This window comes from Castor canadensis, chromosome 5, assembly GCF_047511655.1.
Source record: "Castor canadensis chromosome 5, mCasCan1.hap1v2, whole genome shotgun sequence".
Taxonomy (NCBI): Eukaryota; Metazoa; Chordata; class Mammalia; order Rodentia; family Castoridae; genus Castor; species Castor canadensis.
The window spans coordinates 168,444,075-168,468,626 of NC_133390.1; the positions used below are offsets into that span (position 1 = coordinate 168,444,075).

Below are 24,552 nucleotides of genomic sequence, written 5' to 3' on the forward strand. Positions count from 1 at the left end.
GTATGTGTGTGACATGCTCAAAACAAGGTGCTTAATTAGTGCTCTACAGACAGCAGGTAGATATCACCAAGCCCCAGACTGAGTGGGAGACTCTTTTTGAGTCCTCCATGGAGAATTGCTGTGTAGTCCAGGCCTTCATCTCTGCCTTGGCTCCTCCCAATGCCTTTACCAGGTGGGTACAAAAGGGGCTTCTGGAAGGCAAGGTGGGATTTTCAGCTCCTGGGGTCTGGGAACACTGCAGAACATTGCAGGCCCTCACTGTCTCTTCTCTGTTGCCTCTCCCCTTCCAGGAAAAAAGTTGGAAGTCGAATGGGTCCCGAGGTGGAATATTTTCCAAATGTCAGTGCAATCTGTGGCACATTACAGCTAAATGCGATCGTCTCAGTGCCGGCTCTGAATGTCAGCACACTGGCCATGATGGAGTGACAAATGGCGGGCTGACAGGTGGGGCCTCGGCCCCTCTCCTGGGAAATCAGCCTGGCTGGGCTCAGCAGGCAAGACCTGCAGCCTGGGTGGGGACATGCAGCAGGCCTTGGGGTTCCTGTGTCTCAAAGTCTGTTCCCCTCCTCTCATCTGCTTTGTCACGGCTGTGTGTCCGTATGCATAGGTGCTCAGACACCCAGGGAGGGTGGTCATAAGCACAGCTGGGGATGTGTGGGTGGCCGTGTGTGTCCTCTGTTTCAAGGTGCCACTGTGTTGCTGTGAGTCTTCGCACACATTAGTAGGACCCCTGGAAGGTGCACGCACACTCACTAACCCTCTGTGAGTCTGGGCTATCTGTGTAGATACGCGCGCCATCTATCACATGGGCCCTTTGCATCTGCTGTGAGCCATCTTCCTGTGCCTACATGTACGTGGTTCTGTGAATATGTGACTGTGGGTGTTAGTCCCATTCCAACTACAAAGGGGCGGGGGGAAACGGGGGGGTGAGGAGAGAGCTCTGTCTTGCTGTCCCCTGGTGGGGGCATTTTGATGGCTCTGAGGGGCTTGCGATTGGCTGGGCAGGATGGGGATTAAATTGCCTCCAATTACCAGAGAGTGAATGGAGAGCTTGGAGGCCAGAGGGATGGGGCGTGAACACCAGAGCCTGCCAACCACAAAGGGATTAAAAGCCCTACGCATGCAGGTGGCCTCATGAGTCTGTACAGGTGTGAGCGCTGTGGACGCCTGCCACTGTGTGAGCTGTGTGTGTGTGTGCCTATAAGAAGGCACATGAGTTTGTGTGTACTGTGTGATCATGGGAACACGATGTGTCCCTGTCTGTCCGGGGCTGTTATTGTGCCTCTGTGGGAGTGCTAGCACACATTGGAGTGTCTGGGGGATGTTGTGAAGGCTGTGGTTTGTGTCAGCGTGTGTCTCTGTGTTGGTAAGCATGTGGCCTGTGCACATGAGTTCACATGTGTCTGTGTGGGTGTGTCTCTGTGTGTGACTTCATGCATAAAGTTCTGAGTAGTCTGTGTGTATTTGCATCTGGGGGAAGGTAAAATGTGAGCACCTAGGTCAATCAATGACTGTGAGGGAAAATACTCCCTACTCCAGCAGGTGGTCTGAGTCCCATAGCCACCTCCTTCTGTGTGCCTCCGAGAGTGTGGGCTCCCAGCAAAGGGCAGAGGCCCCAGTCTACCCCATGAAAGAGCTGTCCAGGCCCTTACACCTGGAACCTGGCGTTGGCAGGCTGGGAGGGCAGCCTTGCCCTGGGCTTTTCTCCTTGGCTTGTACATGACCACCTTCTCTCTGTGCCTTTCCCCTGGTCTTCCCTCTCCACGCTGTGTCTTTGCCTAAGTTTCCCCCTTCTGTAAGGACACGGTCACACAGCCCCTTCTCCCAGAAGACCCCTGTCACAGGTGTGTGTGTGCTGCCTCCTTTTTTGCTCTGTCTGGGGGGATCCGTCTGCTAGCTTCCCTCCACTTCACTCATGGTAGTCTCCTCTAGGTGACCATCCAGGTGACCTCATGCCTATCCCTCCATGTCCCTCAGCTCACCTTCCTCATTTTTTTTTTTTAACTGGAGCTTGGACTCCGGGCCTTCACCTTGAGCCACTCCACCAGCCCTTTTTTGTGAAGAGTTTTTCGAGATAGGGCCTCACAAACTATTTGCCCAGGCTGGCTTCAAATTAACGATCCTCCTGATCTCTGCCTCCTGAATAGCTGGGATTACAGGTGTGAGTCACTGGTGACTGGTACCTTCCTCATCTTCACAAGCAAGCACACTTTCCTCCCTATGTCTCTTTCCCTGTACAGCTCTGAGTCTTGCATACAGCAGGTGCCCAGAAAATGTCTCACCCGAACTGAGGAATCCCGGGATTCTAGCCTCTTTCTGGGCTTGGGATAGGAAAGAAGACTTACCAACCCCATGCCGAGCGCCTGCACCCATCCTTTCCCCCCATCCTAACACAATCATCACTCAGACCATGGCCTCAGCCAAGGCTGACCTGTCCCCCATTTGGACATTGTTTTAACTCATTTTTCACAGGGGAACTGATTACACTGAAGGTTCTCAAATACCAGAGCAGGAAGGTGTGCAGGGATCAGTTTGGGTGCCTGTCTCAGCTGCCTCCACTTTAGAGCTGGATCAGTTAAGGTCCAAGGGCACCTCTCCCTCACCCGGCCCTGGTGCTCCTCCGAGCTCACCCTCGGGCCTCCAATCCTGGCATCTCACACTCTCTTTGAGCCTCCCTTGCCCTTGCAGCTTTAGCTGTCCTGTGGACACGGTGGCCAGTGCTTCCCTTTCCAGTGTCCCCTCCTCTTCCTGAGCCTGCACTGAGTTTCCAAGGTTTTCCAAGGTTTTGTTCATGGCTGGTGGACCCCTCAGACTCAACACATCCAAAGTCAAACTGTCTGCCTGACTGAAAGCTGAGGTTTCTCCTGTGCTCCCTGGTTCTTTACCTCCTTTGCTGCCCTTGTCTCTCAACACTGAGGCCTTTTACCTCCACGACTGCCATTCCCACATCCACCAACTGCCAGCACCGCTGCTGACCCAGTTTAAGCATGCCCCCCCCATGTCACCTTTCTGTATCAGCTAGTTTGGTACAAAAGACCGTAACAGTGATTTTAACAAGTTGGAAACTCTTCTCTCATGTAAACCAAGTCTGGAGGTAGACAGGTTATGCTTTTGACCTCCACAAAGTTGAAAAGAACCAAGTCTTCTTCTACTTCACTGTCTGGCCATTCATAAGATATGATCTTTCTCCTCACGGACCAAAGTGGTTGCTTAAGGTCTAGCCATCTCAGCTGTGTTCAGCCAGCAAAAAGGAGAAAGGGACAGAAAAAGGAGGCAAAAGGCATAGGTCAGCAGTCTTTTGAGGAATGACCTAGAAACTGCCACATGCCAATTCTTGGAGTCAGTCTGTGCAAAATATATCTATGATAGGGGCTGGAGAACAACAGCCACTGTATATATGGCTTTGTGCCCTGTTAAAAATTGGGGGTTTTCTGATTAAGGAAGAAAGCAAGACTGTGATACCTCTTCTGATATCCTCACTGGTCTCCTTCTCTTTTCTCTTCCCCTCTGTTCTGGCATCTCACACTCTCTTTGAGCCTCCCTTGCTCTTGCAGCTTTAGCTGTCCTATGTCCTGGACATAGTAACAGGGCAATCTTCCTAAAAATGCCATTTGTACACAGAGTTGCCAGACTTAGCAAATAAAAGTGCAGGAGTCCCAGGTCATCGTGAATTTCAGATGATGTGCAAGCGTTTTAGCATAAGTGTGTCCCGTGCAATCCTGGAATAATTATTTATTATGTATTGAAATTCACATTTAACTGAGTGCCCCGTATTAATCTGTCAATCCAGTCACACACCTCGCATAAGGTGGCCTGGGCACTTCAGGTCTGTCCCCCAGCTGACTGGCTCACTTACTGTCCCCACCCCTGCTATCTGGGAGCCCCCAGATCTTTGTTTCAGTGGTCTCTGGCCTCTTTCCATCTGCCTCCAGAGGGACCACAGCATCTGTGTCTCAAATTTTTTTTTTTTTTGGAGGTACTGGGGTTTGAACTCAGGGCTTCTCACTTGCAAGGCAGGAGCTCTACCACTGAGCCATACATCCAGCCCTTCACGTGTCTCTATATTCCTGGGGATGAATGGAGTGACGAGTCCAAAGCTATGAGTCCAAAGCAAATGAGGGGCGAGGTGGGAACAGCCTCCTGGGCACCACGACTCCCCTGTCCCCCCACAGTGCTCTCTACATCTGGGATGGCACATGTGTCAGGAGCTTGGGTTTCTGTCTCTCCGCAGAACTCAAGGGGTTAAGCCAGCCTTGGAGTCCTCCTGACAATAAAGCTAATGAATCTCTCCTTGCCATTTCTCTTGCACAATAACATTTAATCATCATTTCACAGCAGACGAGAAGTTTGCGGCAGATGCGATTCTGCGTGAGTGGCGATTTCTGTGGGTGGGCACTGTCCCTGCTGTCCCCAGCACACCTGATAATCTGGGGCTGGGGAAGGCTGCACCACAGAGGAGGCGTGTTTCCACGTGCCGGGGCTCTGACTCCATCCACATGTGGGAGTTGGGTGTGGGTGGCACGTGCCTGTTTGTGGGCATGCTTGTCTGTGGAGCTGGCATGAGTGGCGCGGCTGTGGGTGGACTGTGGTGGGCCCACTGTAGGTATGCGTGGACTGAGGTGGTTAGGTGGCTGAGGACACGCGGTCTGAAAGTGGAACTACACGCAGGAGGGAGGCGGGTGCACAGGGGTGCATATTGTTGCAGGTGTGTGCATGCTTGGTGTAGGTCTGAGAACGTGGATGAGGCCTGTCTGTTTAGTGCTTGGAGGTGATCACATTCGTGACACTCACTCAACAGACCTACATGCTCACATGTGCACACACAGCTCTGGGCACAGTGCACTGGAATTGGTAACTGGCTTTCTGAGACTGCACATGCTTCCTTGTGCATGCATGAATGAATGATTGGAGCTGTGTTTTGTATGCACAGGCCACTTCTGAGGGTATACACATACATGTGCTGTGCTTTTGAGTGGGAGCTTCTGGGGGGGCATATATGTGTATGCACGCATGCCTGAATGGGAAAACATGCTTGCTCATTGAAGAGTACCCAGGGATGCACATGTGTGTGCATGCATGCAAGCAAAAGAACACACATATATGCCTTGTGCACAAACATGAGTGTACGCGTGAGAGCTTGCCTCTAGTGCTGGATGCGATCACAATTGCATACCCGCAGGGATATTCTCTGTGTGCACCGCTGTGCATGCGTATGTATCTGCCTTATGTGCACAGTTGGAGTGTGTCTTCTGGAACAATGTGGACATGCATCCTGTGCTGGCACTGGAGCATGAGCCCTCTGGATTCAGACCGAGGGCTGACAGGGTTACATTTTCCAAAATCTCAGCGGCCAGTGACAGAGCTGGCCTGAGCACGCTTGCTAGCAGGAGGTAAGTAGAGCTGCTGATTCGTGACCCAGGGGTGGGTGGCTATGACGGCTGGTTGACGGATGCGGGCACTTTGCCGCCCTCTATGACAGCAGCTGGCTCTCGATCTGCCTGAATAGGAGTGGGAGGTTGTTTCTTGACCTGGTGCTGGCTTCCTACCCCCCTGGTGTGTGTCCTCAGCCACGTGTGGACACATGCACATTTGTACACACCAGAAACACAGAACTAGGTTGGAACAATGGCCAGCTAGCCCGGCCACACCTCCATCACCTTGCCCTGGGTCTGCCATCCATCTGGAGTGTCTCCCCATTTCTTCTGTCTCCTACCCATGCCTGCCCCCCAAAAAATCCGCTGAGAATCCAAGTGATCTACCTCCCAGGCCCTACAGGCTTCGTGCCGTTGAGCAAATGTCTTGTCATCTGTGAGCCTTGGATTCCTAGTTGGATCCTCATAAAAAAGAGCTAATAAAAGTACTTGCTTAAAATTAAACAGGACGCATTATGTAAAGTACTAGTACAGTGAACACAGTCCATTCTCCATGAATTTTATCTGTATTAGTACGTGTTTAGCACTTTGCCTGGAAGGCTGCAATTGCTATGTAAGTGCAGTCATCGTCACCATTGTCACTCATATGCCTGGGTCATCAATTCTTGCTGAGGACCATGAATTGTCTTTTCTCTTGTGATAATGACAGTGATGGTGATGATGATAAGAAGGGGATTTTTTCCTTTGATTTTCCCAGATGTTTTAGAAGAGGGGAGCCACAGTAAACAGAACATCCCCCCATTCTCTGGGTTTCCTGATAGAGCTAGGCCTGCCCATAGCGCCTGGGCTGGATGACCATATTCTGTGTCTAACACATGAGGGCGGGGTGGGAACTCTTGGGGAACCTGATGAGAACCAATGAGACAGATGTCCAAAGACTGTGCACCCAACAAGATCCCAAATCATCAGAAAAACTGTGGGATACTCCGTGTCCTAGGGAGGAGCTGGGCTCAGGGGAGTTCCCTCGGGCTGACTCAGTGCCCTGTGGGACAGCAACCAGGGATTCTGGTGGCAAAAGGGATCAAGGGATATTCCTATGGTTCCTCTATGCCTCACCCTAGACCTAGCAGGAATCACTCTCCCAGAGCATGGAACATGACTTTCAGATACACTGGTGGTGACCAGGGGTGTGTCCTGGGCCCTGTGTTTATCGCTGCTGGAGAAATGCTGCCACCAGGGTCCCCAGACTTAAGCATCTCCACTTACTAGTTGCTTGATTTGGGGCAAGTGGCTTCATCTCTCAATGCTTCATTTTCCTCACTTATCAATCAGGAATTAAATGAGTCAGTTCCCATGAGGTGCTTAGCACCCTCAGTGCCATCTATTGTTGCTGCATTTTAACCTCACTATGACCCTGTGGTGTAGGTTTAGAGCCTGTGCACCTTATGGGTAAGACAATCAAGGTACAAAATGCATAAGTACCTTGTCCAAAGTCACACAGCGGGTAAACAGTAGAGCCAGAGGGGAGGAAGGTCAATCTGGGAGAAGAAGGTTCTTTGTTCCTGGCAAGATCCTTACCTCTCGTGGTCTTAGTAAGTCATTCCCTATGTGTGGGGTTTGGAAACGATGTTCAAGGGGCCCGTGGCTCTTTGTTCATGTGTCCCTTCTGGCCATGAGACCTGCCTCCAGCCTCTTTGGCAGGGTCAGAATTTGTCTAGAAAAGCAGTATACATGGAAGCAAGAGACTTGGAGTCAGAGGACCTGTGCTGCCCCAGCTCGGCCCCATACAAGCGAGGGGACCTTGTTCCAGTCACTTTATTCTCCTAGGTCTTAGTTGCCCCACCCCCATGGAGATGGCAACGACCAGTGTTAAGACCCTTGCTGGAGTTCATGCTGCGAGAGTGGGCCACGAACAGGTAAGAGGTGGTTGCATGTCGTCCCCTGTCCCCAAATCGCCATGCTCGTTTGTAATGCAGACTATAGAAGCCCTGGCATAAGGCTCCTACACGGCACGAACTGAGGTTCCCAAGTGTGCCCCACTTGGGCCTACCACACTAGCTCCACATCTCAGCTGTCAGCTACCTCAGTGGATGTATTCAAGTTGAGCAAAGCATCCAACACAGCCTGCCTCCAATCAGCCTTGCCTGCCCCCCTGGCCACCATCACCACTGCTCCTCCACTTCGTGATCAGCTCTGGGACCACACATCCTTCCCAAAGTTGCCATGAGCTCCTGCCTGCCCCACCCCACCCAGGCCTCTGCAGGTACTTGCTCAGCCATCCCGTACATCTCAAGCTTACTCTTCAAGACCCAGCTGGCGTCACCTCCTCTGAGAAGCCCTCCAGGAATTATTCGTCTTTCTTCAGCATTTCCAAGACCTTGTTCTGCTGAATTCTGCCCCATGAAAGCATTATTGTTGGCTATCTCTGCTCCTGACCCTTTCTACTCACAGGCAGGTCCTGAGCTACTGGAAGACAGAACCTATCACCATCTGTGCTACTTTACGCAGGTTGTACTCTCTGAGCTTTAGGTTCTTCACCATGAGTTGGGGCTGGCAGTCCCTAATTTAGATGGACTAATAGAGGCAAGGCACTCAGGACCTGCAGCTGCCTTGACTGATGGGCAGGGAATGAATGAAAGCTCTCTGGGAGCATGGAAAAGAAAGCGAACGAGCGTTTATTCCACTTTGTCAGAAAGGCACTGATATCAGAGCTGGGCTTTCATTATATCCTTCAAGCCTCAGCAACCCTGTACAGGAGAAACTGAGGCTTGCACAGTTGATGACCTTGATGAAACGCCTGGCTGGCAGGAACTGGAATTCTCAGGGGCAAATGGGGATTGGCTGAACCACTGGTGGCGGGGCTGTAGGGAAGACAGGAAACTTACATCTTGTAATCATGGTTTTGGAGCTGGAAACTTGGATCTGCCTTAGCTCAGGGATTCTTAAACTGGAGCCCATGGATGGGAGACCTGTTTTCCCACAACAGGTAAGGTCCTGCTGTACCCAGCCCTTCCTCCCCATTCAAGCTTGGAACTTCTCAACTTGTTGCTTGACGCCCCTGCCCGGGTCTAGTTTCAATGTGGCCTGAGACTCCTGAAGCCTCCAGAGTTGCTGGGGGCATCTCTGTCCCCCTCCCAGGGCAGGATCAGGAGCTGACAGTTGGGACCAAGTCCTCCTTCCTTAGAGATGTTGGGAAAGGGCAGAGGGCTCATGGGGCTGGGGAGAGAACTCAGACCTGGGAAACAGACACACTGGGCTTCTAATAAAGACAGAGATGAGTACAGTAACAAAGGCTAACATTTATTGACCACCTACCATGTGCCAGGCACTGCCCTAACCCTCAACACAGATGAACCCTTTTTATCCTCACAAATCTTCGAGGTAGGTTCTGTTATTAACCTCATTTGACAGATGAGGAAACTGAGGCCCAGAGAAGTGAGGTGACTTGCCCAAGGCCATGCAGCTTGGTCAGTGCTAGCCGGTCCACCATTCACTGGCTAGGTGTCCTTGGACAAGTCACAATTACTTCTCTGAGGGGCTTTCCCCATCTGGCACCTGCAGGACCCCACCTCATGGTTTCTATGACGACTAGATTGGGTCTCTGTATTGCGTCCCAGCACACAGTAGGCGCTTAGTAAATGCACAGCCCTTCTTTCCTCTTATCTTTGATGCGGGAAATCTGGGTGGGGGGGCATCTTAGCGGTATTCTCCCTCCCTTCCCTCCAAGCCCCTTCTCTTCGCAGCAACGCCACCTCCATCCTCCCGCCTAGCTCCAGACCCACGCAGGGCTGGGTCTTGCTCCACTTAGTGACGTTGGTCCTAACTTTGCACCCTGGGCCCGAAAGCTGCTCCCCTGGGGAGTGTCAGAGAGTCCGCCCCAGGCCAGTCCCCGGCTCGCCGGGAGGCGCTGGAGGATGCGAAGGTGGGGAGGTCCCCGATGGTCCCCGATGGTCCCCGACGGCAGGCAGGCGGGGCTAGGAGGCCGGGGCCTCGTCGTCCACGCGGTGGCCGGCGTAGAGCGCGGCCAGGGGCCGGAAGCGCGGGCCCCAGCTGCTGAGATAGGCGAAGTCCTGCTCGGAGCTGGACGAGCCGCTGTGCAGCGAGCTGAGCGAGGCGGCCGGCGAGTCCGCGCCCTCGAAGGCGTAGGTCTGGAAGGCGTCGTAGGGCGGCACCGATAGGTCCCCGTCCGCCAGCGCCACCTTGCGGCTGATGAAGTCCCTGAACACCGAGAAGTCCGGCTCGGGGCTCGGTGACCCCTGCGGCAGCGAGTGGCGCTCCGAGGGCAGGCGGGCCTGCGGGTCGCTGTCCGCGCTCCCGCCCGGGCCCCCGCCGCCGCCCGCGTCGCCGCCCTTGAGCTCGCCGAAGTCGTACAGGCTCCTCAGCGCCGACATGTCGTAGGCCTCTGTGTCCTGCTCGCCGCCGCCCTCGTCGTTGTATTTGATGACGTTGTCCCGCATGTCCTCGTCCTCGTCGGAGTTCAGGTGGCTCTTGTGGTGGCGCCTGAGGGTGAGGATCAGCAGCACCAGCACTGCACGGGAGACACAAGGGGACAGGGTGAGGGTCGCGAGGCCCCCGCCCCCTCCAAGGCATTCCTGAGACTCCCCCCCCACCCCCGCCTCCCAGCAGGCTCAGTCTCAACATGCAAATTTCCTACTTTCTGCTCACAACCATCTTTAAGAACAGAGGTGACTGTCTGGGGAAGTAGTGAGCTGCCCATCTCTGGAGGTGTGCAAACACAGGAAGGTCACCACCGAGGATGGGGGTGACAAACAGAGCAGTATGAAAGATTTTGTGGGTGCTGAGGGCTGAATTCAACCTCTGCGGGCTCCTCTTTCAACCCTGTGAAGAGATGCACTCTGCCCGGGATGTAAAGGGGGCAGCTGGGGGTGGGAAAGATGTCCTTGACCCTGACCTTTCTCTCACCCTTGCCCTCCTCTGTCCACTCCAGAAGTCCTGAGCTTTGTCTCAAGTCATGACCTGCAAGAAGTCCCTTGGCAGCACCAGGACAGGCCTAGGGACTTTTCCTCCAAGCTCCCATGGGATGGGTTCCTTCCACTGTCACACTAGTTCCCAAACTGTGGCCCCTGGACCAGCAGCAGCAGCAGCCCCTGGGAACTTATTAGAAATGCAGATTCTCAGATCTTCTGGATGGAGCCAGCAGTTTGATTTTGTAAGTTGAGAGCCATGGATCTATCACAGATCCTGCTGAGTTAACATGTCTGTCCCCAGTCCCTCCCACCAAATACATACGCCAGATTACCAGGACCTGGGAAATGAAACATTTCCCTAGCTTGGTGCCTGGTGTGCAGTAAGCCCTTGAAATTTACTTATTGAATGAATGAATGAATGAATGGGTGAGCAAGTGAATGTATGAATGGTCTGTCCCCTCTTGTCTTTCTTCATCTGGCTTCCGGGACTCTACATTCTCCTCCTCCTCCCCCTCCCACCTTGCCGACAGCTTGTTCTCAGTCTTCTAAGCAGGTTTCTTGCTTTTCAGACTTAGTGTCAGACATCCCAGGTCTCAGACCTGGTCCTTTATCCACACTCCCTCTCCTGAAGTCTCCTGACTTTTGAGTTCTATTTAGAAGCCGACACCTCCTCTATCTCTGGCTTCAGCCTGGACCACTCACTTCCCTGAAATCTACCTTGTACCTCTGGTTTCCTGCTCAACATGTCTTCTTGCTTAACCAACAGAATCTCACATTTAAAGTTGAAATAATCTTTTCCCTTTCCCCACCATTTGTCCCCACTATGGCAGTGTTAGCAACCTTCTTCAGTTACTCAGGGCTTTTAAAAGTCTCTTTTGAGGGCCGGACATGGTGGTTTATAATTGTAATCCCAGCTACATGGTAGGTGGAGATGGATCATGGTTTGTGGCAAGCCCAGGTAAAAAAAACAGAGACTGTATCTGAAAAACAAGTCAGATGTGGTGGCTCATACCTGTAATCACAGCTACATGGGAGGAGGATTGAGGTCTGAGGTCAGCCCCAGGCAAAAAAGAGACTCTACCTGAAAAGTCAACTAAAGCAAAATGAGCTGGGGGTGTGACTGAAGTGGTAGAGGGCCTGGCAAACATGAGGCTCTCAGTTCAAATCCCAGTATCACATTAAAAAAAAAAAGTCTCTTTTTCTTATTGATGGATCCTGGTGTCCACTAGCACATAGAAGGGACTCACTGGATGGATATATAAATAAATGATGGTGGGTGGGTAGATGGGTGGATGGACAGACAGACACATATGCCAGTGATTAGACTCTTGTGCTCTAAACAGTTTGAGCCATGCCAGTAGTCAGAGCCAGCTGTTAGGGCCATGAGGCAGGGTACTGGCTCACCACCTAACAAGGTAGCTTAAGACAGGGAAGGGGCGGGGGACCTGGGACAGGCCTACAGGGAAGGCACAAGGGAAGGAAGGTGTCAGGAGAGAAGTGGGATAGATGGATGGGCAGCTTTTGGAGCTGGAGGCCCAGAGCTGTGGAAGGGGATGCCCGGGAGAGCAGATGGTAGGGACTGCGGGTGGTGGGCGACAGATGTGCCAAGCCTGATCAGCGATTCCACCCGTCACCTTTAGAGCACTGATGTGCACTTTCTTCGTTTGTGGGCAATTAGGCAGAAATTTGTTTGCACTGCCTCGGAAAATGAAACCGCTGTAAAGTGCACCCTCTGGAAAAAGGGTTTCTGAGTTGCAGGCTGGGGAGGGACAGGGGGACTGGGCTGCCAGGTAGGCGGAGTCTGTGTGGAGTCTCTGGTAGGGGCTGGACCTGAGGAGGTGCAGCAGGTCCTGGGAGGATGGGCAGCCATGCCAGTGGTGGGTGGGAGGCAGCTGATGTCTCCCAGGAGACTGAGCAAAGCTGGTGTCTGTGATCTGGCCTCCTGAAAGCCCTAGAAGCAGGGTGGGGGTGTCAGTGCCATTCTGTACTTGGGTGACACTGGCTGTGATAGAAGCCAAATGGCCACCTGCCTCCCAGTTAACTCCTGAATCTTGATCTCTTTGCTGGGGATGCATTGGGTTCAAGTGGGGGTATTGGTATCAGTTTAGATTTTAATCCCCCCAATACAGTGTTTTAAGATTTTCCCCCAGATGTCCCAAGGTTTTGCCCCCAGTTTAAATTCATATAGGGGGCACAGTTAGAGGAGCAAGGGCACAGTAGGAGAAGACCACAGTTCAAGTCAGAAGCCACCTCTGTCCCTTGCATAAGCCACTTAACCTCTCTGAGCCTCAGTTTCTTCATCTAAAAAAATAGGACTATATACCTGAACATATATACAGTCGTATATTCTTTTTTTTTTTTTCTGGTGACATTGGCTTTGAACTCAGGGCCTCATGCTTACTGGCAGGTACTCTACCACTTGAACCATTTTACCAACCCTTTTTGTGTTGGGTATTTTCAAGATAGGGTCCTGCAAACTATTTGTTCCTGCTGACTTCAAACTGCGATCCTCTTGATCTCTGCCTCCCAAGTAGCTAGGAATATAGGCATGAGCCACTGGTGCTGGGCTGTGCATTCTCTTTATAGAGAATAAAAAAAGGAGCATGGAGTGGCTGGCGGAGTGGCTTAAGTGGTAGAGCCTAGTTAGTGTGAAGTCCTGAGTTCAACTCCCCATATCACCAAAAAAGAAAAAAAGACTCTAGACATAAGACAGTGTTGACATATATATAAATCCTGTAGAGTAGGCATCAGGCACTCAGTTCCACGAGGGACTACTCTGCACTTAGGACACTGTGGGTTAGGGCTTGGAGATGGTTCTGGCCAGCCCATCCTTGTGTGTGTTGTGGGAGTGTTAAACGGAGGCCCCATGGGGGCTAGCTGGGAAGGAAATCCAAACCCCAGAATGCGGCCAATCAGGACAGGTGGGTGGCTCTCGGTGGACTCACCAACCAGAATGAGGACACAGACCAAGAGAGCGATGAGGGCGCCAGGGCTGAGAGAGGTGGCCATGACGAAGGCCGTGGTGTTGCAGGACTGGATGGCACCAGAGCTGTCACAGCCGCAGACACGGATGGTGAGTGTGCCGGTGCTGCTCAGTGTGGGTGGCCCACTGTCCACCACGAGGATGGGCAAGAAGAACACGTCCTGCTCCTGCCGGTTGAAGCCCACGTGCTGTGTGTGCACCGCAGCTGTGTTGTCTGCTCCAGAAGAAGTGGGTGGCATGTGACTTGGGGCCAGGTCAGTGCCTGTCTCAGCCACCTCCTGATTCCACCTCAAGATTTGCATCTTCATGCCCCAATTGCTGCCTCTTAACTGATTCATGGGTCTGTTTCCCGAGGTCCCTAAATTCTGCTCCCAGCTCCCCAAAGATCAGCCACATAGCCCACAGTTGTATCCTTGGCTGTCCCAAGACTGTTTTCAGTTGTCTCAGATTCTGTTTTCAGCTCTTCTAAGGTTTTATTCCCAACTGTGCCAAGATCTTGTCCCCAGCTATTCCAAGATTCTGTCCCCAGCTGGGCCAAGGTCCTGGCCTTGGCTATTTAATTTTTTTTTTTTTTTGCCATTTGTCTCAACAGCCTGCTTTTGTTCTAGATTCTACTCCAGTTGTCCAATGTATTCTGATGCTAGGAGTCCTGTGATCCTTGGATCATGGTTTGTTGGGTTCTGAGGTCATCAGAGAGAACTGGGAGTGCTGACTGGCACCTGCCTTTGGCTGAAGGACCTTCTGTCCTTCATGTCAATCAAGAGTCCTGGCACTGACTCAGGGGTCTCTTATTAAGAGGCTGAGCCTACAGGGCTGGGACCCTTACCCACATCTTTCCTTTTCACACAGGCAGCCAGAGAGGATGGTGCTGGGGAAAGCAGGTAGGACTCAATGGATGGGGTGGTTGGTTTTGGAGCACAGGCTTAGGTGGTACCTACTTCCTCTCCCCTTTCTGCCTTCTCCACACCTGCCCTGTACAAGTCAGGTCACCCTGATTCTCAATCATTGATGGCACCCTCAGTTCCATACAACATGGTGGTATAAAGGGGTGAGAGCCCAGGTGACTGCTGTCCCATTCCTTACAACCAACTCTGCAAAGGAGGACCTGTCTTCTTGCTGGGGGCCCTCCAGCTCTCTCTGCTCTTCCCCAGCAGCCCCTTCCTCAATAGCCCTCAATTCACTGCCCCAGATCTGGCCTTCCTCACCATGGACATAATGCTGGAAAAGAGCCTTGGAAGGACTGACTTGTGACCGTGGGCACACCTAGGAAGTGGACTGGAAGTCCAGGCCAGACAAGATTGTCCATTAGATGACGGGCATGCGAGTGTTCATTATATTATACTAGCTACTTTTATATGCATTTGAGAATTTCCATGCAAATGTTAAAATATAATGCTGAGTGTATCATATACTAGCTTGAGTAACTCACTTAGGTCCTTTGGACCTTAGTTTCCTCATTATGCAGGTATGAGAATTAAATGGTATAAATCACACATAACCCTTAGAATAGTTCCCAGCACATGCAAATTATCTATAAATGCTGGTTAATATTTTTTTCAGACTCCACCCCATTTTCCCTGTGCCGCACCCCATACCTGTTCCCTGTCTGGGCATCCCTGCCTTTCCTCATGAAGTGTCTGGGACATCCTCTCCACCTTCTTGCCTACGAAAATTCCTCATCTGTCATGCTCCAGCTAAATGTCACCTCCTTTCTGTGCCCTCCTTTCTCTGCTTCCCTGGGAAAGAAGGATTTATGGCTCCCCACTCACTGCTCTGACAATGCAGGTGCCATGCACGGTTCTGTTACAGCACTTGTCACCTTGTGTTAAGCTAGTGTGTGCCCGTCTCTCACTACCACCCAACTGGGTCCTGACACTGTGAGCCAGTCCTGAGGAACTATGCTTGAATGAACCACGACTTTCAGGCTAACTGATGGTCGTGGGTCAGTTCTTCGTGTTCTGACCTTCCTGTCAAAGGGTGAACCAACTCCGGCTGTGAAAACATCTGCCTTCCACTGGTGAAGAGAGGGGCCTTAAGGACAAGTGGAGAAAAGAGGGAATGGTGTGGGTCTCATCTGCATTGACCAGATGCTTTTTATTCATCAGGTCTGCGTAAGTTCTTTAAATACATAACACTGTTTAATCCTCACAACAACCAAGAGCTGGGGCATTATTTACCTCTTATATATGTAGAAATTGAGACTCCAAGAGAAGTGATTGGTTTGAATTTATGTAGTAAAACCATCCATCCTCCATAGCCTACCTGTTATCCATTATCCATCCATTTACCCTCTGCCATACACTCATCCATCCATCCATCCATCCATTCATCCTCCCTCACCCATCCATCTACTGACCCTTTTACTTCCTTCCTTCTTTTCTTCTTTCCTTCCTTCCTTCCTCCTTCCCCCTCCCCCTTTGTTCCTTCCTCTTTCCCTCCTTTTTCTCTGTTTCTTCCTTCCAATAAATCTTTATTAACCACTACGTGCTAGTCACTATGGTAGTCACTGGAAAAGATGGAGAGCTAAGTCAACTGTAGTCCTGGATCAGAGCTCAAATTACAAACAGAGGCAAATGCTGATCATATAAACCCAGCCTTTAGTGCACAGTTATAAACCATAAGAAGTGCCGTGAAGGAGAAGTATAGGAAAAGCACCTAACAGAGGACCTGATTCAGCCTGGAGGGCAAGGGAGAGCTTCCTGGAAGAAGTAAGATTACTCCTGATCCTTGAACAATGCGTTTAGGGAAACAGAACAGCTTGTGCAAAGGACCTGAGGTTGGAAGAGACATGATACATCAAGGCACTGAAAACAACCCTCCATGATTGGAGAATTGAGGGTAATAGCTAGAATGAGTTCAGCTGAGGCTGGAGATGAGGAAGGAGCCATCATGGAAAGTTTGGGAGGCTGACTTTGGTAAGGAACTTGGGTTCTTTTCTTTCTTTTTTTTTTTTTTTGCAGTACTGAGGTTTGAACTCAGAGCCTCAGGCTAGGCAAGCACTCTATAACTTGAGCTCTGCCTCCAGCCCTTTTTTGCTTTAGTTTTTTTAAATTGGGTCTCGTGCTTTTGCCTGACCATTTTCCTCCTATCTCCATCTCCCTCATAGCTGGGATTACAGGTATACACATAACATCATGTCCACCTCTTAGATTATTTTCTTAAAAGCAATGGGAAGCCACGGATTGCTGAGTTTTAAGGAAAGAAGTGACCTAGTGACCTATCATTCATTCATTTGGCATCAAATCTTAATCGAAGATGTTTAGATGTCCAAGCTATTCTAGCCCCTGGGGACACGACCGAGAATAAGACATGGTTTGTCCCGGCTGAGTCTGTTTTCTATTCAAGGAGGATTATAACTAAAAATAAGTGTGGACGTGGTAACAGGTAGGAAGCGTCTGTGTTTTGTGGGGAACAATAGCACTAGTGGCAACTCAGACAAGCAGACAGATTTGAAAAATAAGCAGCTGGCCCTGGCCCAGCCTCAGATTGCCAAGCAAGACAGAGATGTTTGTTTCTCAGGGTGGCTGTCTTTGGCCATGCAGCCATATGTTCTGAGAGCTCGGGCCCCGGCTCCTCCTCCATCCTGTGAAAGGGATTCCCCAGGTATCATCCCTGAGCCCATTTAGCCACCCTCCTGGGCAGCAGCTGTCTATTGCTGGGGAAGCCGCTGGCTGCCCCGGGGCCCCGCCCACCCTTCTAGGTGGGATCTGTGCCCAGCGCTGCATCCATCCATCTGGCCTGACATACATCAGTGTCAATCCCTGGCTGCAAAAGCAATATTTATAAATCACATTTCCAAACTGGCTACAAATTTGTACAAAGAAACAGATGGGTTGGGGTAGCTGTTGTCACCTAGGATATTTATATAGTGATGAGGAGGGGCTTGGCATGTTGCAGGAAGGGGCTGAGGGACTGGAGGAGGAGACCTTCTGTGGCTGCTCTGACCTCCACAGCTGTTGCCACCCTGTCCCTGGAGCTTACACCAGGTGGTCACACCTGCAGGGAGCTCTGAGGGTCTCTAATCAAAGATAACTGGGTAGAACCTCATGGCCCTGGGGTTGGAAAGACTTATGAACTTAGTGAGCCAGGACTATCTACTTCTCCTGGGGCCAGCTCAGGATGCCACTGGAGTGATGACTGGGCTGGACTGGGCTGGTTCTTAAAATACTGAAATACTTCCAAAAAGGTTTAAATAACTGTAGCTCTGAGCCCCCAAATCCTTCCTGCAGCTTCAGCTTTTCCCTGCAAGCCTCACAACTTTGATACGATCTAAGGGATTAATGCCAGGCACAGCAGGGGTGCCAGCATCCCTCCAGGTTGTGGTCAGCATCCTTTCTGATTGGTTATCTCAGCTGTCATGTTAGTCATTAAATAGTTTTAGGAGGGCTCCTGGGACTACAGATGGGTCGGGCTTCAGAGGTCACTAAGGCCTTTGCAGAGCATTGGGGGTGACCCAAGACCAATTAATTGCAGGGCCCAAAGGAACTAACAGAGGCTGGACCCCAGGACCTCTGACTACATTTCCTTCCAGTCTTGTCTCTCACTTGCTCTAACCATGCAGGTCTCCTGTTTTCTCTTACCTTTGTTCCCACCTCAGGGCCTTTGCACTTGCTGCTCCTTCCACCTGCATGGTTCTTGGTCTAGTTATCTGCATAGCTCACTTCCTCACTTTCTTCTAGATCTCTATTCACTATGGGTCCCATGGGAGAGGCCTTCCAGACCTCTCCCACCTAATTAAAGTAGCTTCCATTCTCATCCTCCTTCATTTTTCAGTTTCATGAGACAAATTTTATTGAACACATACAATGTGCTACAGGCACACAGGATGCAGCAATGAGCAAAAAGTCCAGGCTCTTGTGGAGATTACATTATTCCTCCCTCCACTAGCAACTATTATCCCCAACATATTATTTATTTGTTTAATTTCTGTCTTGCTTCACTAGAATATAAACTTCATGACTGTGGGGATTTTGTTCCGTCTGCCACTGCATTTCCAGGGCCCAGAGCAGAGCCTGGCCCATAGGCACTGTGTTTCTGTAATGCTCGGTAATGTGCTCAATAAATAATTGTTAAATTAGAAACTCACATGTTCTAGGTGCTGCCAACATACCTAGGTAGCTCTCCTCCCACTGGGCCACTCAAGGTGGTGATCAGCCCCCTTTTTATGAGGGTAAAACTGAGGCTCTGTGATGGGTAAATGTGTGCCAAGGGTGCACAGACAACCATTAGCTAAGCTGAGTCAGACCCGGGGCCCTGACTCCCTGTCTATTGGCACCTGCCTCCCCTCAGCCCATTCCCTAAAGGTTCCAAGGTCAACTTTACGAGGAACTCAGAGGATGGATTTCACTAAGAACTCAGTTCAGACTGGATGGACAGCTTCCTTCCATGGTGGGGAGGTGAGTCTGGGAGCCCCTGTACCTGGAACAGGCGTGGACATCACCTCCAGCCCACCACCAACTCCTTGCAGGACTCTGGGCAGGACCCTTTCCCTCTTAGACTGTTTCATCCCTGAAACATGGCTGTGAGGATGCCAGGAGAAATGTGAGTGGGAGAAAGCCTTTTTGAACTCACAGGGTGGGGAGTGTGCACACAGCCCCCTTCCTACCTTCACTACAATAGAAGCTCTTCTTGGGTGCTGGCGCAGCCGCTACTCTGGCAGCCCCTTGGATCTTCCCACCCCATTGCCTACTCGTGGGATGCCCCCCTCCACAGCCTACCCACCCTCTGCTCATTCTTCATGGCTTGGCCAGTGGCTGAAGAACAGCCCCGGCTGGGCCCAGACTCTGTGATCTTTGACTCAACACTGGCCCTCTGGGTGCCTCAACCAAGAAAGAGGGAGGCCAAATCGCTCTCTCCATGCATCCTGGGATTTGGTGGCTCACAGGCAACTTACCTTGGATGTCAAGTAGAGAGAAATGAGGGTTGCTGGGTGCCTCCGGCACCAGGCGGAAATAGAAGTGATGCCCTCCCTGGGGCTCATCCCTGTCCACCACGCTGATGGTCTGGATGAGCTGCGGGGTGAGGACAGCAAGGCTGACATTGAGGCTGAGGCCATCCTGGGCCCAGCTACCAGGTAACCTGACCAGGCCTGGCATCAGCCCAGGTCCCTAGCCCCTCAGTGGTACCTGACCCGGCTTGGCATCCTCACATACAGCTGCCTCATAAGGTGTGGCTAGCTCTGGGGGATTGTCGTTCACATCCAGGATTCGGATTTGTAGGGACGCCCGGGAAAGCTGAGCTTGGTTGTCTGTAATAAGAGCACAGGAGGAGGGTGGGAGCATGGAGGGTGGGAGCCAGACAAGCCCCACTGCTCCCAGGACAGGGCTAGGCAGTGGGGTCACAGTGATGAGAGTTTTTGGGTTGTCCAAGCTGATACATGAAGCAGGACTGGGGACATTAGGGCTGAAGTGAGCAAGCCACCACCATCATCAACACCCCCATCCAACCAACATCACTGTCACCATTCCCACCATTCCCACTGACACTGGCACCATTGCAGTCCCACCATGGTTCCTAACACCTCACACACCAGTACCGTGCCAGCACCATCACCAACGCCATTACAACCATTAGCATCACCACCACCACCATCATGAAGCCAATGTGACTGCTGCCATTAACCTTGTAATCACTGTCTCTACCAACTATCAGTGTCACCCTCACCATCCACACCACCATTGCCATCAGTAACCATAGTTACCATCACCCCAGTGGGTCATCGCCCCTCCACCACAAGTACTAAGCTCATCACTGTTACCACCCTCCTGCCACCACCTTCCCTCTATCACCACCACCAACAGGTGACCACTCCTATTATCGTCATCTGGGATATCTGAGCGGTCAAGGTCCTTTTATGTTTTATTTGTATTTTGGAAATACTGAGGATTGAACTCAGGGCTTCACACTTGTGAGGCAGGTGTTTTATCACTGAGCCACACAACTAGTCCTTCTCGCTTTAGTTAAATTTGGGATGGGGCCTTGCTTTTTGCCCAGGTAGGCCTGAACCATGGTCCTCCTATTTTAGACTTCCTGCAAAGCTGAGATGATAGGTGTGTGCCACCACACCCATATTGGTTGAGATGGGAGAGTGGTTCTCAAAAACTTTTTGCCTGGGCTGGCCTCCAACTGCAATCCTCCTGATCTTTGCCTCTTGAGTAGCTAGGGTTACAGACATGAGCTATCACATCTGGCAATGGCAAGGCCTATCTTAATTATCACTGGGTCCCCAGCATAGTGGGATATGAGTTTCTTATTTGTTCAACCACATATGAGAAAGAAATGAATGAATCCTGAAAGGATCAGGACTGAGGGAGGCTTGGATTCTAGGCATGGGCTGAGACCCTGACCCTGGGTCTTGGGAAAGCCCCTCCCGGCTCTGATATCAATTTCCACATCTGAGAAATAAACAGGGCATTGTGATTAAGTGGAAGGACTCGAGCCTGGTAGTTCTGATCCAAACTCTGCCACTGAGTAGCTGTTTTAGCTAACCCAGGTCACTTGGCTTTTGTGGGCCTCAGTTTTCTTACCTGCAAGGTCTAGTAGTATAGGTTGGTTAAGAGACAGATTGAGCTAATATCTATAAAGCACTTAAAGTCATGTATTCAACATGTAAAAGTACTATATTAGCATTTGTTAAATAAACTGACATCCTTGAAAAGACTAGACATAGAATACCTCATCCCAAGCTGGTTTCTGAGCAGCGCCCTGCATGTTGGCTCTTTCTAGTGTCGCTGCCTGTCCTGGGCCTCCAAGAGCTCTCTGCTCCCCATTCTCAGCTGTCTCAGCCATGTGCTCACCATGGATCTTCTTCACCTGCCACTGACCTCAGGAGTGTCCCTGGGAGGAAACCACAAAGCTCCCAGCCGGGCTGGCAGGGAGCTATTTTGGGGCAGCTGGGCACCCCACAAATTTTGGGAAGAGTGGGCTGGTCAGCTGCCTCCTTCTCTGAACTCAGGGGCCTGGTGGATGCTGACTGTGGCTGTTCGTGTGCTGTTGAAGAGAGAGATGGAAACTGGAAGGCAGGTGGAGCCACCTCCCTGGATCAGGGAAAGGAGCGGGGAGTCCTTCATTAGCTCAGACCTGACCCCACTCTGGAGTTCCCCTCAGCTGGGGACACCTTATCTTCTCAGCTCACCCAGATCCGCCTCCTCAGCAATTAGAGGGGCTCTTCCGGGGGTGAGGGATGGGAGTCGTGACTGGGAATGCAGGGTGAGCCGTTATTTTTAAGAGTGTGTTGCCAGAGAACCTCAACAGACAGATGGGGGGTGCTTTCGGGAGGATGGAGGAGGGGAGGGCAAGACCCAGAGCCAGGATTCGGTGCCTGACTCCCAGCTGAGGGAGAGGGAGGGTGAAGCTGGCTGGAGCCTTGGGGTGGTGTAGAGGGAGAGCCTGCTGCCATGCAGAAGGGGGACCTGAGAGCAGGATGGCCGCTCAGTGGGCAGTCACCCTCTTGGAGTGCTGGCCCCAGTGCTGGAGACCCCTATCACTGCACCACTGCTATGGGTTGTACTGGGGCCTCTACCTTTTCTTTCGACAGGTCACAGGTCACCTCCTGCGAGTGCTTTGACCCCTCTGGCCTGAGGGAGGGTCTCAGCTCTAAAAGATGGGCAGCTGAGGGGGCTTACGGAAGAGGTCTGCCTGGAAGTTTCCACAGCTGCCACCTACAGAGCTTATCCTAGAGAAATAGGGCTGGTCTGGAATCCCAGAGCCCATGGCTGGCTATCTCCAGTGCCCCTGACCTTGGGGCTGGGTATACACAAGAATTACCCGGGAAGCCTTTAAAAAAATACCACAGCTACAAATGTGGTGGTTCACACCTGTAATCCCAGCCTCTTGAGAGGCAGAGAGTGGGAGGATCAAGGTTTGAGGGTAGCCCAGGAAAAAGTTAATAAGACTCTATCTTAATCAATAAGCTAGGTGTGGGGGTGCATGCCTGTGGTCCCAGCTACGCAGGACGCATTAGGCAGGAAGATCAAAGCTCAGGGTGATGGGCCAAAGCAGGAGACACTATCTGAAATATAATCTTAAAAGCAAAAAGGGCTGGGGGTGTGGCTCAAGTGGTAGAGCGCCTGCCTAGCAAGCACAGGATTCTGACTTCAAAGCCCAGTACCGCCAAAAACCAACCAAACTAAAAAAACCAGTGCCCAAGCCTTGGCCATTGATATTTTTTAAAGTTTCCCAGGAGAATCTAATGTGAACCAAGGATCAAGAACTCTGTCCTAGGGTGACTGGCAGCTGAGCGACTTTGAACTGATGTCTTGCCTCTGATTGGCTCCTCCAAACCCCTCCTGATCACAACTGGTATTTATAATAACTGATAAAAATGCACGTGTTTTCCACCTTACGTGATTCTCTTATAAAACCAAGAACCTGTCAGTGCTTTTTTTTTCTCATTTTCCTTTATTCATATATTCATATGTGCATACATTGTTTGGGTCATTTTTTCCCCCTGCCCCCCACCCCCACCCTCTCCCCTGTCAGTGCTTAACCTTGACCTCCATGCAGGATTTTCTCTTTCTGACCTAGTACCTCATGTGAGCCTCAAAACCACACATGAAGGAGGTCTTGTCAAACCCATTTTGCAGATGAGGGAACTGAGGCCCAGGAAGGGGTGAGAATTGCCCCAAAACCAGGGCTGGAGTCAGGTCCTGAGTCTCCTAACAGCAAGAACATGGTCCAGATACAATGTCAGGGGGCCTCCTGTTGCCTGGGTCTGTGTCCATCCAGGAGCAGTTTCCTCTCAGACCCAGACCCAGACTGACCTTGCCCAGTGCCCAGCGCAGGTGCCCCCTCCAGAGGCCCTCCCCTTGGCATCTCAGTTCAGCTGACTGACATGCAAATTAGTTTAATTATTTCTTCTTCTAAAATAAATTATATTTTGCAGTAGCTGCAATATGTTGTGTCAGGCAAAATTACATTCAATATTTTTAAACTAATTGATGCAGTCTTGAGGAGGGCTGACTGACAGCCCAGAGCTGAGCAGGCCTGTAGCCTTAACGGATTCCTAAATTAAAATTAAACATGCTCCAGCCTGGTGCTTTCTCTGTAAGCCAGAGCACCACTCATCTGGGAGATGGCAGATGGAGCCCTGGGGGCCCCAAGGGTCCAAGGAGGCTGGGTGGCTCAGTGAGCACCTCAGGAAGAGATCAAAATTAGGGCAGGAGAATTGCTGGGCAGCCTGGCAGGTCTCAGAGTTCCTTATGTTTCTGCTGACAATTATCGTCCATGTACCAAGGACACAGCACCGAATAAGAACAACATGGTCCTTTGGTCTAGTGGCAAAGACAGACACTGCTCCTGACTGTGACAAGAGTTGAGAGAAAAAGTTCAGGAGCTATGAGAAGATGGAGCGGGAGTCCCACCCTGGTAGGGTGCTTTCTCTGGGTAAGTGACATTGCTGCTGACATCTGACTGGGAAGTAACCAGGTAAAAGGTGGGGAGATGGCGCTAGGGAGTGGAATCAGCATGTGCAAAGGCCCTGTGGTGGAAGGGTGTCTACAGATCTCTTCCGAAGAGGATGCCAGTCCCTGACAGAGTCACTCACTTGGAATCAATGCCACGAAGAGGGAATGGACAGGCACCAATGGAAGGGAAGAGGACATGGGGCCTGGCTACCAGAAGGAATGTGTTTCTTCCCCAAAAAGATGATAGTAAACACATACGAGCACCTGCCATGGACCAGGATCCGTGACGCCCCATTTCATTCTGTCAACTACTGCAGGAGGCAAGAACTAGTGTTGCTTTCTTACAAATGAGGAAACAGACTCAGAGAGGTAAAGCAACCTGCCTGAGGTCTCACAGGGCACAACTGACAGACCAGGGATTTGAGCATGGGCTCCAGTCCCAAAGGGGGAGAGTTTTTGACCAACAAATGGTTCTGCTTTTCTTCAGCTGTCAGAATCCTCCCTGCCTTCAAGGCTCCAAATACATGTCCTGCATCCTCCAGGGAGCTTTTCTTGACTGCCCTCAGCCCTGGGCAGATGGAGAAAAACCCCCAGTCCTGCTGGTCACAGTCCCCACAGACAGTCCTGCCAGTGCCTCCCTGTCTTGGCTTTCCTCTTGCCCTCTACCTTGGGTCTACCATTTTCCTCCTTCAGGTCTTTCCGGGAAGTCTTCTCTGTGTTTACAACTGCTGCTTGTTTAACCCTGCTTCACCTCTCGCCATAGCTTTCACCTAGCATCCTCTGTGTCCATGCTGGACTGGCTGAACCTCTCTCTTCTTGCTGAGAATGGAAGTGAAATTTTGCCTCTCTTGTTTACTGCTGTATGC

The 24,552-nt window shown here is 51.3% G+C and overlaps 1 protein-coding gene across 3 annotated transcripts in view; it reads right to left on the bottom strand.

Moving 5' to 3' along the window:
• Positions 1-8,350: 8,350 nt before the first annotated feature.
• Positions 8,351-24,552, bottom strand: part of Cdh22 (cadherin 22) — a 65,846-nt gene continuing 49,644 nt past the window's right edge. The window contains exons 8-11 of one of the 3 annotated variants that reach the window (XM_020168102.2): positions 19,409-19,530; positions 19,177-19,294; positions 13,246-13,497; positions 8,353-9,900 (exon numbers count right to left, since the gene is read on the bottom strand). In XM_020168102.2, coding sequence (XP_020023691.1) covers positions 9,347-9,900; positions 13,246-13,497; positions 19,177-19,294; positions 19,409-19,530 — 1,046 coding nt within the window. In that variant the 3' untranslated portion in view covers positions 8,353-9,346. Of the gene's footprint in view, positions 9,901-13,245; positions 13,498-19,176; positions 19,295-19,408; positions 19,531-24,552 lie in introns of all 3 variants that reach the window. The other 2 variants (XM_074074885.1, XM_074074884.1) reach the window with 2 other exon arrangements.